General features: G+C 32.8%; 1 protein-coding gene across 5 annotated transcripts; it reads right to left on the bottom strand.

Moving 5' to 3' along the window:
- Nucleotides 1-568: 568 nt before the first annotated feature.
- LOC120767220 (trafficking kinesin-binding protein milt) lies at nucleotides 569-18,017 on the bottom strand. 5 transcript variants are annotated; one of them, XM_040093036.1, is made up of 6 exons: nucleotides 17,546-18,017; nucleotides 15,289-15,460; nucleotides 14,845-15,054; nucleotides 4,279-4,557; nucleotides 2,374-4,092; nucleotides 569-2,235 (listed from the first exon to the last, which is right to left on the bottom strand). In XM_040093036.1, exons 1-6 carry the CDS (start codon nucleotides 17,546-17,548, stop codon nucleotides 1,316-1,318), a joined length of 3,303 nt encoding a protein of 1,100 aa, XP_039948970.1. In that variant the 5' UTR covers nucleotides 17,549-18,017; the 3' UTR covers nucleotides 569-1,315. The 5 variants fall into 5 exon arrangements, with proteins under 5 accessions (XP_039948970.1, XP_039948969.1, XP_039948972.1 ...); XM_040093035.1 differs by lacking the exons at nucleotides 14,845-15,054; nucleotides 15,289-15,460; nucleotides 17,546-18,017 and adding exons at nucleotides 8,287-9,253; nucleotides 10,300-10,475; XM_040093038.1 differs by lacking the exons at nucleotides 14,845-15,054; nucleotides 15,289-15,460; nucleotides 17,546-18,017 and adding an exon at nucleotides 6,158-6,451.
- Nucleotides 18,018-18,532: the final 515 nt, after the last annotated feature.

Raw genomic sequence — 18,532 nt, 5'->3', positions numbered from 1 at the left:
CACTTATTTGTAAAGGCAGCACAAGGCTATATTGGCCATGCATGTAGCTACTAAAAATTTATTGAATGTTACTGTTGAAAACACACACAATAAAGAACACTTATGTTGTGTATGTGTGTGTGTATTAAGTATGCATATTCATTGCCATTTTTTAAAAATAATTTTTTTGCAAAGTATGACAAATTATTAATACATTAGCAGGCATTAAATAAATTGTTGTTTACACTAGTTTCAAAACTGTTGCCACAAAATGCGTATTTCAAAGTAAGCGTATATAGTTTGTGGATATAAAGTGAACTCATCGTGGCAGTATTAAATATTTATTTGTGTATTTATTTCTCCGCCATGTGAAAGTAAGTGTACATATGTATATGCTTGAAAACTCAATATTCGATTTCAATAAATTAATATATAAACAATAATAAATCAATATAACATAAAAACAAATTTCTTAGGTTATGTGATAAAAATAAGATAAATGATAAATATGTATGCGTGCGGTACAAATCACAAATAGTTTGCAAATGCTTGAAATTATTTAAATAGGACTTGTACAAGTTTTTTCCAGTCCTCATTTGGTTACACAGTTGTGTTAGCTACGCCTTGTGAAGGGATAAACAACGAATAGCATACAAATTAGACATATTGTTTTTTGGAATACTTAATAGGAGGATTCTTATGCTCTTGCATGATTGCATGCAATCCTACACCAAATATCCAAGCGCACGCAGCTCATTGCAGAAACAGACATATCAGCGAAACATATCTGTGAATATGTAACATTTTAGCTGGCACAGCTACGCCTAATTGCACGTAAATTAAGATGGGTAGTATATTTATTTTGCGTGTTTCGTTGATATTGCCGTGGTTATAATGCAAGAGTTTTGAAAGAGAATCCCCTAATTGTGCTACATAACTAAGTGCACCAAAAAAAACAAAAAAAATGTTATTAGCCTACTCATAGGCATGTTTACAGCTGCACTGTCGTTGCAATCAATGGTTATTTATATCTTATTTACATCTTTGCAGCCTGCTTACAACACTACAAGCAATTTGGCTTCGATGTTTGCGTATTAATGCCATTTAAGTTTGCTAATAAAAAATAACACTGTCTTCATTGCAAATTTTCTTCGTTAGTTGTTCAACTTTTTTTCAACTATGCTCCGTCATCGTTTAGAACTCACTATTCGTTATCCGTTTATAACAATTGATCTTCGCTTCAAACACTATCAAACTAAATTATGTAGTAAATATTATTATATATTATTATCATACTTAAATAAGCACATTTAGTAAAATAAGTAGTATAAGTGCTCTACAGCCAACCACCTTTACGTCCGAAGAGTAATGAACTCACAGTTCCGACAACTGTTTGTAAAACACCTTCTTGTTGTTCTCGCGGTTCGCGTTCTTTATTGTGCGCACCCTTCTTCGTCTTTGGCATATCTGTAGGGGCATTTGTCATATTGCTCTTGGCTGCCGCAGACGTTGAGGGTCCAGAAGACACTTTTCCTAGATCGGGACGTACACGTCCACTACCACCACCAGTAGCACTACCATTAATCGTACCTAAATCTGGTCGTTGACCAGCAATGCCATTTTTCAGATTGCGACGCGACTTTTGTCGTTGTAATTGCTTTATACGGGACTCGGTTGTGCTTGTACCATTTGTAGGTGCCGCTGTTGTGGCCGTTGCCGCAATCACATTTTGTGTGCTATTTATTACTGTATGCTGTTGTACATTTTTAACAGTTCTTTCGGTACTTATTACGCTTGATATCGATTCTGTTTCCACGCTTTCATCATCACTTCTTATGCTTGAGCTGGCTGTGGTGGGCGTGGTCAGTCCCTTATGTAACACGGTTTTTATTTGATCACGATCGAAGTGTATATCGTCCACTACGTTATTGGCGCAAGTGTGCAGATTCTTAAGACTAATTAATTGTGCCATTGGACTAGAGCTGCGACTCGCTATACCGCTAGCCAACTGGGACATAGTATTCGGTTGTGCAACTATAATATTTTCTAAACCAATACTTTCCACCTTCTCGACCAGTTTTAGCGAACGTAATGCACGTCTTTCCAAGCGTGATAGCATGATTTTTTGTTGTTTTTGAGCTTGATTACGATTCGGCCTCTCAATATCGCCAATTAGTTTGCGTCGAATCAAATCGGCACCAGTCGACAGTATGCCGAACAATGGTTCGGGCGATGCTGAGCGTGGCGGTGAACCCTCTGCAAGATGGAAATGAAATAATGAAATTAAAGTACGAGGTAAAATACATTCATACAACATGTCACGTGAATAGTTCTTTTTTGTAATATATCTTGTAGCGCAGACTTCTACAAATAATACGTTGTATTCTAACTTACCAGGACTATTGCAGGGCGTAACAGTTGGTGTGAAGTTCGGTCCAGCAGGTGTATTCAGCGCACTTGGCGTCACAGCCTTGATACCACGTTCGTTTAACATTGAAGCCAATCCGAGATTTACCGAAAACGTAGAGCAGGAATTTTTGCGCGAGAGTCCACCGTGTGGTGTGGGCGGGCAACTTGGTTGACGCGATGTCGATGCGGAGGCCATACGTGATGACAATTGTGATTGAGACAAGAATGACAAATCATTTAAACCGTCATCAGGATGCATTACCATACTCGTTGTATACGTAAATGTACATCCGGACGCTTCGAATTGCTTACCCGGTAAGTCATCGCTTACGTCTTCCTCCACATCGGACAAAGTATACACTTGCATGCCCAAATCGTCAAGGCCACGTCCACCGCGTATGGTGACACCGGGCCGTTCCTCAAGCAAGCCACTTAATGTAGGCGTTGCTAATCTGGACCAATGATGCAGTGTTTGTGAACCTTCTATAGGTTTCACAATTTGCAATTTTTCCGGTAGCCGCCATTGTTGCATTGATGCCGACATATTCGACGATGAAATACCTGACGAACCTGTCGACATAATACTATCTGGCGTGCGTACACCTAGTGGAAGTGTATTTGTGGTGGTTGGCTGCTCATCATATGAATATGTACCAACTGGAGCATAGGAGAGCATAGCACGTCGTGCCAATACTTCAGCTGGTGTGAGGCGTTTTAAAGCGGCTTCTAAGTCTTTAGCGCCTGGTGCACCAGGAACACCACTTGGTGCCGCTGGATAGCCGTCGTCCGATTGTGATGCCAGACTTTCGCATGACAAAGTCTTCAGACCCATTGTATTGTCATCGAAGGCGGCACCACGATACGGCATCGCCGACATCCGCGGTCCCACACTACTGCTCATTGCCATTGCGCCCAGTTGGGTCATCGACGAATTACCACTATCCATATAATTGCCAGTTTTGCTGGCACATCGCACCGTTTCGAACACCCGCTTATATGGTGGTATTGCACCAACGCCTCCAAATCCATATGCGGACCCTGCGGCACCAGCACCACCACCATATATACCGGGCATTTGCGACATTAAACGGCCCATACGATCTGCACGTTGCGTATCACCCGAAATACCGGAATCAAGACTATTTTCAGAGTACATTGATGACTCCATTAATTCGCTTTGCAACGATTCGGGCTGCAGCAAACCAGAATTCGATATAAAAGAGCTACGCGCATGCGGCATTGTTTTCTTTCTCTGATTTCGCAATTGCTCCTGGGCCTCCTGCAGTAGAGCGAGTACTTCTTGATATCGTTGCTTGAATTCAAGTAATTCCACTGCTAATGAATTTTGGTTCTCCTTGGTTATATTTAAAAGTGTAATGTGTTCGTCATTGTCGTGCGTTAATTGATGCAACCTCATTTCAGCTTCCGATAATCTCGCCGTTAAACTGATTATCTGTTCATGCTGCAAACGATTCTCCTCTCGGAGGCGCTCCAACTCCAGATTCATGCTGTCGTAGCGTCCGTTCGCTTCGTTCAATTGCGACGTTATGTCTTCCATAAGTTGACGTTCCTGCGCCTCAACATCATCGGTTTCTGAGGCAAGCTGTAAGGCTTCAAGTTTTAAACTTTTATTTTCATCCTGCAAAGTAGCAATTTTCTTTTGTAGCAAATCCAAAGTAATGGATTTGGAAAAGGTGGGAGTATCTAAAAGATAGAAGCGAATAATATTGCATTTTGATAATGAAGAGTACAAAATAAAGACATAGAAACGTGAGTGTATAGCTGGATAATACCGTTACCACACAACCAAGGACTATCAAAACGGCAGAATTCTGCCGCTTCAACATCAACAACCACGGACATACTTATATCAACATTGCATTTGCTTACCATTTTCACTCCCTTCGTCAGAGTCATTCGTCAAAACAGCGATAAGTTCGTTTTTCTTGTGTAGTTCATGCACTAGTTGAGCGCGATCTTCATTCGAGGATTTCAAATCTGCTTCGAGCTCAGTTATCCTGCTTTCAAGTGCATTGTTTTGCGTTAAAAGTTCTTTGCCAATTTGTACTGTTAATTCTAAGTCCTTTTCTTTCTCTTCCAGCAAGCGGGTCACAGCTTCTATATCATCATATGCACGCGTCATTTGGCTTACACGGTTTCCACATAGAACTGAAACAAAAATAAATAATGATATTAGCAAAATTTTATGATCAATTCTAGTACTAAAGATTGATTTGTATTAAAAAAATATTAGTTCTGTACAAAATTGTGTATCTCAAATCCGTACAGATTAACAAATGTGTTTCATAATCCGGAAAAAAAAATTTTCATAGCTATTAGATATTCCTTTTTACTTTGTTAATGGTTTTCAAAATGGTTTCCGTCGAGAATCTTAGCAATAATTACATGAATTGTAATTTCTCCTTTTTTCTATACGATTTTATTTTCTGCAATCGAAAACAAATTGGTAGAAGTCACAACAATAGATTACATCTTTTTTACACGCCGACTAATTCACTTTTCTATTAAAACCAAATAACAAATGTTAATACCGAGTGACACATGTTCCTATGTATGTACATACATACATACAATTATTCATTAAGCTTAGAACAAAACCGGTATATTTTTCACAATAAATATTTTTTATTGTACTTTCGGCATTCAACCTTCACGAAATAAAAATCTAATCATTATGAAAATTTCACATATTAGAAAACCATAAAACCTAAAGCTTATTTGTATATAAAGTACACATTTTACTACCTTCGTAAAGTAATTGTTCGTTCTCAAGTAAAGATTGGTTATTAGATTGTATTTGAGAAAAGTTAAGATCAGCTAAAGTAGCATTTTCGACTGTATTAAATACTGCATTTGTAAAAGAGGATGAAGTACACAATATTTCATCCTCATACTCCAATTGCGCAGCATCCACGAAGTCTTCATTACAATTTTCAAACCATTGCAAATTCGTTTCACTGTCAATACTGGGGTTTGCGGCAACAGCATCAATATTTCTATTCACTATCACTACATTTTCTACTTCGCTCTCCAAAGTATTATATCGATTTTCCGGAGACCACGACGCGTTGCGTCGATGCAGACGGTCAATACGTTCAACGTAACCACTGGAAGCGGCATTCTCCATTGTTTTGCATGCCAAAGCAAATTGGAAATAAACTTAAATTTGCACGTATTCAAAAAAATTATTTATATTTCAAATAGGCATACACACACATCAATTTTAATTAATTTTATGTTTTTATTCGAGGGCAAGAAATTGCTAATTATATAACAGCTCAGCGATTGCTAATTTTCTTATGTTGGCATATAGTACGTATGGAAAATTTTAAATCAAGTAAATAATATTGAAAATCAAACAGTTGAAATGTCTGTTTTGCTTCAATACATTAACTTCAATCACAGAAATTTATCGCGACGTTCTTTTCTTATTTCACATAACTTTTGAAAACGAATTTAAACATTTCACATTCTGACGCATCATATTTTCCTAAACACAACACTTGACTAGATATTGGATTCGGTTGAGGGGTGTGCAAAATTACTGGAAAATACATGATTTTTGACAAAGTGGAGAGAATTTTAATTGTTTTCCACGCCTGCGCTATCTTGCAAAACCAAGGGATGTTAATTTTTTTTTGTCTTAATATACAACATTTAAAATTCATTAGTACACAAGTAAACACATCATAAAACAAAAAACCCGTTTACCGAAAGTTATATCATATTAAACCTTTGTGATACTCACTTTATAACAAAACGAACGTCAAATGTTTCTATACATATATGTGCATGTATTCTGATATTTCTTAAATGCTAATCGCCTTTCTGAACTATGCTAATGCAAGTCGACAAAAAAAAACCTGGCATCGGTCTCGTGACGCACTTTTCTTAAAGATACAGCTTCAGCAAATACAATCCGTTTACTCCGTTTAAAAAATATATTTTTCTATCGCATACGAAATTTTCGCTTTTCTTTTCACAAAATTACTATACAGATGAGTTAATAAATTTATAATTCTAAGCTGAAATTGAGCTCACTATTATTTTACCAAACACAACTTCCTATTCGCAAATATTCATCGCTTTATTAATAGAGAATGAATATTGGAACAAATGTCAAAAATCAATTGGCAACAGTGTTGTAGAATGCCAAATACATGAAAATTAAACTGTAAACATTGAATACAATACACAAACCAAATATTGACACAATTCATTTGCAGTACAACCCAACAAGTCACGACTACCGAACTACAATACATTAAAAGAATTTGCGTGAACCCTTAATGCTTTGCGTAAGAAAGGGATGAATGATCACAGCTATATAAGAGATTCGGTTAGATTTATCAGTTTGGCCTTAACAAACTGAACAAAAATGTCTGGCCTGCTCATAAAGTGTACTATACATTCAACTTCAGTAATTATTTACCAAAGTTATTATTATACTATATTGTATACGTTAATCGAATATTTATAAAAAAAAAATTATCAAACAAATAAATAGCTTCAAAATAAAAACTTATGTAAGTGTATTATATTTGATAATTTCTTCCTCCAATGTTTCCAATATTTTAGACATGCCTGGTTTTCTCAAGTTAATCAAACTTTTCGTTATCAATTTTTAATATTAATATATGAGAAAATTTACCGGTATAATTTCAAAGAATATTTTCACACTTTTCAACACTGCAGAACACTTTAAGAAATACGTTCCAAATGGAATGGTTACCAGATGTACATAATGAAAAGTAAAATATTTGTAAATATTTGCAGCTTTAATTGTAAACCATATTCGAACGAATTTTCTATAGTATAAGTTGAGTGATTTGAAATTTCAATGTTTAAACAAATTTTTAAATTATCTCTGATATTACTAAGTTTTAATTTGATTGCAATGTGCATGTAAGGCTACATGCAATTTTTATAGCCAGAACAGGGTATAAATTTATTCCTAAATGATTAGCACGATGAGCTGAATCGATTGACCCATGCCCGTCTGTCAGTGTATACACAAACTAGTCTCTCAGTTTTTGAGATATCAAATTTGTCGGAATCGAAGATATCGGACTACTACGGCATATAACTGTTATACAGAACTTAACGACCAAATACATGTTGTATGGAAATTTTTTTATTTGACGAAATATCTTCACGAGCTGCAAACTGATCTATCAAAATCCAGTCTTTGCATGGACAACTTTTTTATTTGACGAGATATCTTCACGAGACGTTCGGCATAGACTATTGTCAAAGGTAAAAGTACAATCGTAGAAATTGTTTACATTCGGCCACTATAGTATATTATATGTATTTAAGTTAATACATACTGACCTATAAAAATTAAAAATTAGGAAAAAGATATTTTGGTTGGGATTTATAAAAGCATCCCCTGGTTTCGTTTTAAAACTTGTGATAAACCTACGCATATCGTATGTATATATCGTCAATATTTTTATTATCAGTGGAATGATCGGCTCTAAAGCTTACTTCTTAAAGCTTTATATCACCTTTCACCGCGTAAAGTAATATGAAAACACATACAACTGCAATTCCTACTGTTTTATTTTCAATTGACACTTATAAATGTCTATTTGAAAAAAATATATATTTATAAATAAATGGCTACGTGTGCATTTGCACGACCACTCGATAAAGTGTGCCTTTTATTGAAAAATACTTATCTTTGATTTTACCTATAAAGATTAGTTGCAGTAGAGTTTACAAATAACCATCGACAAATTTAGAACGGAAACCGCTATAATACTTTAAATGACAAATACGCAGTAAACTTGACTTCCCTTAAATAAATAAAACTTATATTTTTTGCAACATGATTCGGGACTATACAAATTGTAAATTCGTTATGATGCATACCTTGTTCTGAGCATAACGTCCTTATAACTCTTAGACAGTTCTTTCCGTCACAATTCTTAGCAGCATGATATCTTAAATCCTCTTCACCACCTTTTGAACAATTTCCCCGATAATCTTTCTCATCTTCTTTATGTTGACCTTTAGACACAAAATCGCATAAAAGGGCTACAAATCGCGGGGAAATATTGTAACTTGTCTTGTTTGTAACTAGCGTACGTACACGTCGCATTGCTTCTAATTCAAGCTCTAAATGTGTAGGTGGTTCTTCGGATTCACTGATTGAAGGTAATGAACAGCTGCCGCTGTTTAAAAAGGACGTATCCACATTAAAGGACTGCATAACGCTAACAGCCTTTTTTGCATTGCACTCTAATTGGGTTTGTAGCAATTTAAAGGTGTTTTCAAAACATTTACTTGTTTGTGATGGCTTTGTTGTTATCAATAGCGATTTTTCCGATTTTTGTTCAGATATTGATGAAATGGGTGATGACTGTGCTGATGATGTCGATGTAGTGGAATTAAGAAGACCTCCTTTAAAATCTGAGCTCACATCAATGGAGGAAAAATCCAAAGGAGAAATTTTTGGTGGTGTACATTCAGTAAATGCAATACTCCCATTGTCCTCGGTACCATCAGCATTGCACTTTCGGCGTTTCGAACAAATATCAGAGTCACCATATTTGAAGTCGGTTGGAGCAATTATATTGCTTTGTGGCACACTTATATTTTCATTAGACATATTTTTTTAAATATATGTGTTCATAATAGTTGGAAGTACGATTTTAACACTACCGGGCGTTCTTATTACAACAGATTTAATTTCTTCTTTTTTTTTGGCACAATCAGATTTTTTTTAATTTCATCGTGAATACCTAGTCTTATCTTATAACGATGGCCATATAACTTTAACCACAATTATCGACGCAAAAAAAATTAAGTTATAAAATTATGGATACATCAACGATACCTGTTAAATATAACGCAAGCAATTATACATATAGTATACTTCTGAGTAGAGTAAAATCTCTATTAAACTGACATCTTCATTAACTGTGTACATTTTGATGCTTATTAAAGACAGTGTAATAAGCGGACATCTCTATTAAACGGACAGAAAAACTGGCCCGCCAGTGTCCGCTTATGGGAGATTTCACGGTATTATAGCGAGTTTGTCATATGCCATAATTAACAAATTCAAAAATAAATACGGCATGATTTGAAAAACGTACACAATATTAAATCCGCTAACTAGACCGTCATTTGCAGATTGTCACTTTATTTTTTATTTATTATTTATGTTTTTTATCCCTAGCGTAGTATTTTATGAATAACGCATAGGGTGTTTGTCATACGGTAACTTTTTCTTTGCATCCATACATCTGACAGTCATATGGTATAGTTTATTTACTTATCATGACGTAATGATTATCTTTGCACTGACTTTTTCTTGGCATATGACAGCAACGGAAATTTGCTTTACAGTTTTATGGCTAAATGGAACAATATACGAAAGCACTTATGTATGTACTATATTTGTACATACATAGTTCTACAAGTTCAATGAAAATGTGCGAAGAAATTCTTCAACTGTGCGAAACGGCCAAATTAATTGGAATACAAAAATCTTATCACAACAATTAGTTTAAAACCCCTTCAATTATCTATCCAATTTAGATAAAAAAAAATATAAATAGCTATATATCAGGTTTAGTTTCTTATCATATGCAAAAAGAAAAAAAAACGAGTACATCAATGTCACTCATATACCACATACAAATACAATTATGAATAATGCTACGTTGGAATGGTTTTATGTAACTTAAAAGAATACATATAAAAAAATGCGTGCATTAATAATTATGTTCCAATTTCTTTTTAAACGCGAAAATCTAGCAAATATGCATATTAATCAGTGATGTATTGAGTAAAGTCGCTTGACCAATAACCAAACTGTATTGCATTTATTGGTTAAGTTTTACATGGCGAAAATGTTTGCTTTTTCTGGAGTTCCACCTTGTCTTTGAACTAGCCCTGCCAATAAGCACCATATATAACAATTAGTAATTGGTCAGTGTTAGGTTTTGTCATATGTTGAAGGTTATTTTCACGTGCTACACATCAATATTGTTATTTAACACATTTATAACATTTTTCATTGGAATCTTTTACACTTAAGCCAGTTGGCATTTATTTTTCATAATTTCGTTTACTTTAAGAACAACCGTAAGACATTCCAACGCACTAAACACACGGTGATAGTAATTGTCTACGCTCACAAATGAACACTGAGTGGACAGTGGAATGAAACAAATTGCCGCAACGAAATTTCTTCAACACATTCCAATTTCAAACAAAACTAAACCAACTCAGCAGAAAACACGGCGAGTAAGTAGCGTACAGGGCTGTATTTTAATTGTTATTAACCGGCGTTCATTGTATAATTTTTTAAAAAGCGTATGGTATTAAAATTTCATTTGCAAAAGCCAATAACAAATGGTGATAAAAAATCCAATTAATAACAATAGTTGACACTTATCTTGTCGAACATACAATCCACTAGACGTATGCATGCACTGCTATATCAACATTTACAGTGAGGGTAACAAATAAAAAGAAGGTATATATTTTATTAGAATAAGGAGTGACGGTTAAACCTCTTATGTGCAACTTCACTTGCTAGCAACGGTTTTGTTGAAGAAAATATTAGTCACATAAATTTTAGTTACTATTGAAAATTTACTTTTTATTTGCCTAAGTAATACGATAGTTTTTATAACTCTTTTAATCTCTTGCAATATTGCTATGTTCAAAAAAAATGTTAAATTAGTGCAACATTTTAAAATCTTACAGTTGCACGAACATGTTTCAAATATTTAATTTTTAAATTGCAACTGAAATTGTTTCTTTCTCGTAAAAAAATATTAATGGAAGGTTTAACAGCGATGCTTGATTTTTACACATTGAAATTGGTGGCATCATAAACCTCCCAGTTTCAGGATTGATTTTCTTTAGAATATCGTAATGTTTTGCAAAACATCTTAGTTTATATTCTGAAAATCCAGCCCCAGGCAACCACTACTGTACTGTTACGTTACCTCATGCACGTTCTTTGAAATTTTTTGATATTTTCTTTTTAGATAAACGCATATCGTTACATAAACAAATAGGCATAAATGAATTAGAAAAGCTTCGAAAATTTAAGTATCAGTCATTCATATTTAAAAATAAGTATCACGTACACCTACATTTAAATATACTATATATGTATGAGTTTATATGTATTTAGATAAATAAATTAGGATGTGAATATTTATTTGGCAAGCAGTATGCCAACTATTACGATTGAAATATGAATTTCGAACAAGTAAAAACTTTTTAGAAAAGAAATAACCTGAAATTGATTTTTTTTTTTGGAAATAAGGTACTTGTTTTATGTATCTTAAATCTTATATAATATAATACAAAAGTATATGATTAAACTTTTGAGCATCGACCCGATCTACTACTTTTGCAATACATTATATTAATGGTATTTTTATTGCTTATTCATTGTTATTGCGTATTGAGCCACTAATGGAAAATCGCCAAGATGTTAATATAAGTTTTTACAAAAATAATAAATAATTATAGAAGACGTAAATCACTTACTATTTCTACAATAAAAGTCGACTTGGAATAAAATATTATATGCAAGTTACGAATAATACGTGCGCTGTGTAACACATAAATCGGACTGTACGGAATATTAACCAAAAATCGTTGAAAATTCTCGGAATTATTTATAGTTATTGTTTAAATAAAAAAATATTCAAATTATTTGCAGGTGTAATCCGAAACCCAAAGGCATGTCATGTTTTGCAAATTGCTCTCAAATGAACTGCGAAACGAAAAGCGCGTTATATTTATAATTTTTTATTTAATTATTTTTCTTCTTTACTCCATATATGCAATACTCCAAAAGAGCTAAAAATTCGGGTCAATGGCCAGTTGAGTAAAATACTGCTACAAAAACGAGTTTGATTCTTACGGAAGTTGTAACGGAGCGTAAATGAAGTACAAGTATTTATTAATATGATGAAAAAAACGGGAAACTGAAAAAATATCTGAAGTTGTGCGAAATGTTATTTTATACAAATTTACATTTTTTAGGCAGCAGGGAATACGGTACATTCTTAACATTAGAGTATATAAAAAATATATTGCTAACGCGCCGTCAACTTATATGTATATGTAAGTATGATATTAAAAATTTTAGGTGTTCCTTAATTTATCTTATAAATAAAAATGAATCGGAATTTGTGTGTCGACATGTGTCAAAGGCGTTAATCAGACAAAATTGGGTTAACACCACAATCACCACCACGAGGATGATCATGGCTCTGATATCTATTTGATATACATATGTATGTATGTACATATTATATTTTCATTTTTAAATAAATATGTGAAAATTTTTTTAGTATCTGAAGGTAAAGTTATTATAATTGGGCATATGTATGTACATATATACATACATATGTACATATTTTGAAATCATAACAAAATGGTTAATATTGATTGACTGTTTTTGTTTGTGTTTCAATATTTACAAAGATTATTTGAAGGATCAGTACATTGCTTGCGGAAAATTTGTTATTAAGAAAACATTTTAAAAATACAACATTTAACGTATCTATCTATCAGTAAACAAAGCTATAGCAATATCAACTAATTTAAACCTATATAATGACCGAGCCTGTAGTTGCATTATAATCGATAATGCAGTTTATTAATATTTCAATGAGAATTTAATAATTGTTTTTTTTTTATTGTATACAAACGAATCTAATGAATAAGTTAACTAAGATAAGATAGGAAATAAAATGATAGCACTATATACATAGTATAAGCAATTATGGGAATCAATGCGTTAAAAAAAATTATATGAGTTCAATTCTATTTGGGCAACACTAAAAAGAAATGAGAAATATGTATAAGGGTATAGCCTGCGGACAATGGAAAATATTTTAAACTATTCTCTGAATCTCACATTTCAAAAATAAATAATATAAGTAAATTTAATTATAATTTTAACAGGAAAATTTTGCAAATTGTTATAGATTTTATCAGTGAAAAATATTAGATATTAGTACATTTTTGGTACCTAACATTTTATAATTTAACTTCATTTGTCATATCTAACGAAATTTTGTCAAAGGGTTTGTGAAATATTCAAACTATTTAATTATGTGTATGTATGTACATGTTTTCGTGCTATTGCTTCTAAATTGAAGACAATTACAATTATAACGAGAGAAATCCGGTCCACCCCACTGGGCCTTGCGAGAACAACAACCTGGCCGAATGCTACGTACACCCGTAAATGCAGTAAATCACAATTAAAGAATTCTTGCTTCTTTAAAAAATTAATAAAAATTAGTATTTTTGTAAGTTTTTAATAGATATGAAGAAATTAATATGATTGAAAATAATTGTAGTGATTATACAAATCAGAGCGATGTTGCATGAAACACATGAAACACTGCAACAAGTGAAAGGCAGCATCTGACAAAAAGTAACTGTTCTTATGGGAACAGTTATTTAGACGACAGCACGACTTCACGGAAGCAGGCTTGCAGTGGTCGCTGTCGCTAAATTAAAACTATTTCTAATTTTGCTCCAAATATGTAAACTAAAAGTCTAAGGCCCCCCCTTAGGGCGCCCGTAGAGTGGACACTCAAAGCCGAGCTGAGCGAATTTTCCCGTTTACGCAACACGCGAACTTACGCCGGGCTTGGCTTTAAGCCACTCTGTCTAACGTTGTTTTACAGAAGCATAAAATAGCATTTACTTATTTTTTCAGAAAAATTCACTTTGAACAAAATATTGAAATTTCATTTAAGTGAACACTTTTAGTACGGCAACAATGAAGTTGTGTACATCAGCTGTTTGATATGTCAAAATGTTCAAGAAGCTGGCTTTAAGATGCCATTTGGAGACAGTAAAATTTCGCTGTCGTGCAGTTGTGTTCGGGGTTAAAATAAGAATTTTGACTTTAAAAATGTGGTAATAACTTATTGATCAGCCTAAAAATATGCAGCATTATCAAAAAATGTTTTTCAAATGCATATAACAAGTTGGCATCTTTTAGGCGCTTTTTAATTTCAAGCTATTGTTTAGTTCTCTTTTCAGTGGTGACTCAAAATATCGAGCGCAAGAATGGATGGAAAAGAGAGAATCATCAGGTAATTCCAATAAAATATAAATAATATATTAAATAAGTTTACAGTTTCAGTAAAGCTAGATTTGATAAGCCATATCTACACTTTTTGCCAAAATATGGAAATTACTTTTGTTAAAGAATTTTTTGAAACCAGAGGTGCATTGGACAAATCTTTGCTTTTTCATATGTTTTTGTTAGAGTTTGATATTTAAACGATATTCAATTTTATATACATATTTTGATTGAAAAAGTTAACCGTAGAAAAAAATATTAAAACCAAAACATATGAATATATGTATACCAATACATACATACTTATATACATAAATACATAATTAATTATAAAATATACTTACGAAAATAGTTTAGCGTCTCACGTGTTTGCTCTTTGGTTAAACCTAAACCTTCGGTAGGTATTTCTAATGCCGGTGCAGGGACAAACCAATCCTGATTGGAATACCCAGAAAAGTCGGTTAAGAAATCCGACCTCACTTTATATTTAGGAATTTGTTCCTCCAAGAGGGAAAATATCTCGACCTCTGGTATATTTTCGCTACTACATAGATCTGAAATAAATAATGTTATTTTTATATTTTGATATACTAACATTCATATGCATATAATGTATGTATGCATACATTTAAAAAGTTTTAAAGGACCAAAATGGTAATTAACTATTGGTAACTTAGTGGTATCTTGGGGAAGCAGTGAAAATATTTTACTTCCTTTATAAAATATTGCTGCATACATCCATTGTGAATATACATATGTACATACACGTGAAATTTTGTGTTTTATACCTGTACAGCAGCCAGCATCGACCATTTGCACTGCAGCTTTGACATTCTGTTGTTGTTGTGTAAGGCGCTTCGTTGCTAGTTTGGGTAAATGTTTATTAAGAGTAGCTTGTGCGGATGGACTTAGCGGAGCGGAGGACCTCATAGGCGTTGAAAGCATAAAAATGCTTGATTCCTAGAAAAGTAAACACATATTTTTATTATATGTACATATATCATTTTTAACGAAAGAAATAGTTTTGGTTAACAGATGGCTGCTAACCAGACATTTAGAAAATGGCATTTAAAAATTTAAACATTTCCAAATAAAAAAAAAAACAAATTGATTATTTTTTTGAATCAAATAAATAAAATTCTTAAACGAGCCCATTTTGTTTTTCGTCAACCCATTCTACTTTGTAATTTTTCCTTATTTACATATTTCAATCAACATAAACAAAATACATAGTATGTCTTGCAATAAAGTACTTATTACACAAACATACATATGTACATACATATGTATGTATATCTCTACCATAGTATTGTTTATATTTGCTAAAGTGTATAGGATGCTATGTTATCATATCTTGTAGCTTAGTTAGCCGCCTATACTCCTAAAATGTCATTATGCATATAAAAAATTAATTCTTGAATTAAATGCTTATATTGATTATCTACACCTTTCAATAAACAAATTGATTAGATTAATAAAGTCTATAGATTCAATGATATAAAAGTATAAAAGCTATTGTCTATACTTAAGCACATGCATACATACATATGTATATGCACCAACACATTTGCATAAACATGTTTATATAAAAAACCCCCAAACGGTAAAATTATATATGTACTACATACTAAGTGCCTGAAGTTAAGGCAGTGGAAAAAGGTGCTAATCACAAAATAAATTTTTCATTAACTCCTTACTCGTCTTGTCACTCTGAGAAGTGTGTTTTCGGTGGCACAACAAAAGACATATGACAAATTTTACTGGCTTAGCTACTAATATATTTGCCATTATTAAGTTCAAAATCACACTTTGCTGCTAGGTAATTCTTCGTTGGAAAAGAGAGATAAGTAAGTTGCCTACGTGCAAATTTGGTGATACCCCAGCTGCTCCATCAAACAATGACGTTTGCGCGTACCTATTGATCATGAACTGACTACGTTTGTTTGTAGCTGTACTCATACCTATACATTCATAATTTAATGTTTTACTGCAACAAACTCGCACAAAATAACCAAAAATTGTGAAAATGAAGTTTACCTTACTAAGTACAGATATGTATATTAAAATAGCAGCGTAAGTATGGACCTTAGTAATATTTCACACAAATGATGTATATTCGAAATATTTTAGGATTACAAATTGTTGCCGCGCAATATTTGTATACATATAAGGTAAGCGGATCTATAGACGCCGTATATTCATAATTTTTATCGTTCTGTAATTTTAGAAGCATTCACAAAATAATCTGGGAAATATTTGCTTTGCTCCAAACCCCTCAATATTTATATCTACCAGAAATATTTAGTTTAGTATGAAAACCAATTATTTCACCTATGTCATTTAGAATTACTATTTTTGATAAGTAACAACGCAGAGCTTAAGTAAATAAGATAGAAAGGCTATATAATATATTACTCATATGTTATCATGCTTTCGATACGTTTATCGTTTCAATTCATTTCATTGTATTATATTTTAAGTGATTGGTGGCTTGTGACTATAAAGCCAGGCCATTGAGGATCTAAATTGCATAATAGGACTGAGCATTTGTTTAAATATAATAACTAGTTTCTACATTTATACCTACAGAATGCACGTGTGAATACAAACGTTTCATTAAAATCATAACATTTTCAAACAAATGCAAAACGTTTACTTTTTTAAATTTATTTCTACGACGATCATGCAGTCATCTATAAACTGTCACTTGCAATTTTTTTCAACAAATTAAAACTTTTAAAAGTTTTTAACCAAATTTTTGTGCCAAACTAATGTTTGTGACGTTCTGAAGTATTTAATGAAAACACCAATATAGAATTCAAAGCAGAGCAAAAAAAGGATCCACAGTTCTTATATAAGATAATACGTATGAAAACAACCATCACTATATTATTTAAAACTTTGGACAAGCACAAAACAATATTTGCGTGAAAATCACACTTGTGTGTAGGCGTTTGTGTCACCGAACGATTACAAAATCATTTCCTCACACCCAAAAATACGACAAAATAATTTTCTTACTCAATTTAAATGCAAATTTATTACCATTGTTTTTCTATAATCCAAAGAAAAATGTCTAGTGAAACTTCTTATCCTTGTTTAGATTGCCAAATTGTAAAAACTATTTTTTGGAATATTAAGTTAGAGGTTCATTAGAAAAATCGAATTTTCCGCTTTTCATTACGAATGACCGTCTTTTATTATTGTTGCAATTGCTTTATTCGTTTCTACTTGTACGAGGTTCGCGTTTTTCACTAAGCACACTGGATTCGATTACGCACACATTATTTTCATTTCTATTTCTCCATTTTCACTTCGTCTTGCCGACACAAAACTTATTGCATAAAAGTGTAAACTTTTTAAAATAAAAATATGTTTTCTTAATTGTAATCTGCTTGCACTAAGAAAAACTATGTCAAATATTTTCGTTTAAAGATTGATGATTTAATTGTGCGAAACTAAAAAAAAGAATGCCCGCAAATGACACTGGACAACGAAAAATTACTGAGCTATGTTTAATTGCCACTGAAATAAGTTCTGTTCAGTGAGCTCTACTTCTAAGATGTGTTCGGACGGAATATAAATTGTGTTTGACAGTGACAATAGTAGTTTGACAAAAACTTGTTTTCTTTCGGAGAAAATGCATTTGAAGAAGGGTTACCAACTCTTTTATAAAACAATATGTGAGATAAAAGGGCAGCTTTCTTTAATAAAAATATTTTAAAACCAAATTTTATATAGGACACCCATTTGCAAATATTAGAGCTTAGCGAACTGATTCCCAAGACACATATCGATTGTACGTATGTTCATTCCAAAGTAACATAAAATAGCTGCGATTTTTTGGCGGTTCATTTGAATTTAATATTAAAAGAATCATTCATTTGTTAAAAGAGGTGGATCTGAGGCTTCATGTAAACGGGTTTTGTCAGATGAGTTAATTTGATGTTGTTGTTGTTGCAGCGCCAGAAGTTAATCCTGAAATATTTTCGAAGAGTGGTATCTGTGTTAGGCCCGACTATCGTGGGACGG

The sequence above is a fragment of the Bactrocera tryoni genome, chromosome 2, assembly GCF_016617805.1.
Source record: "Bactrocera tryoni isolate S06 chromosome 2, CSIRO_BtryS06_freeze2, whole genome shotgun sequence".
In the NCBI taxonomy this organism is placed as follows: Eukaryota; Metazoa; Arthropoda; class Insecta; order Diptera; family Tephritidae; genus Bactrocera; species Bactrocera tryoni.
This window is presented reverse-complemented; position numbering and strand designations above follow the sequence as displayed.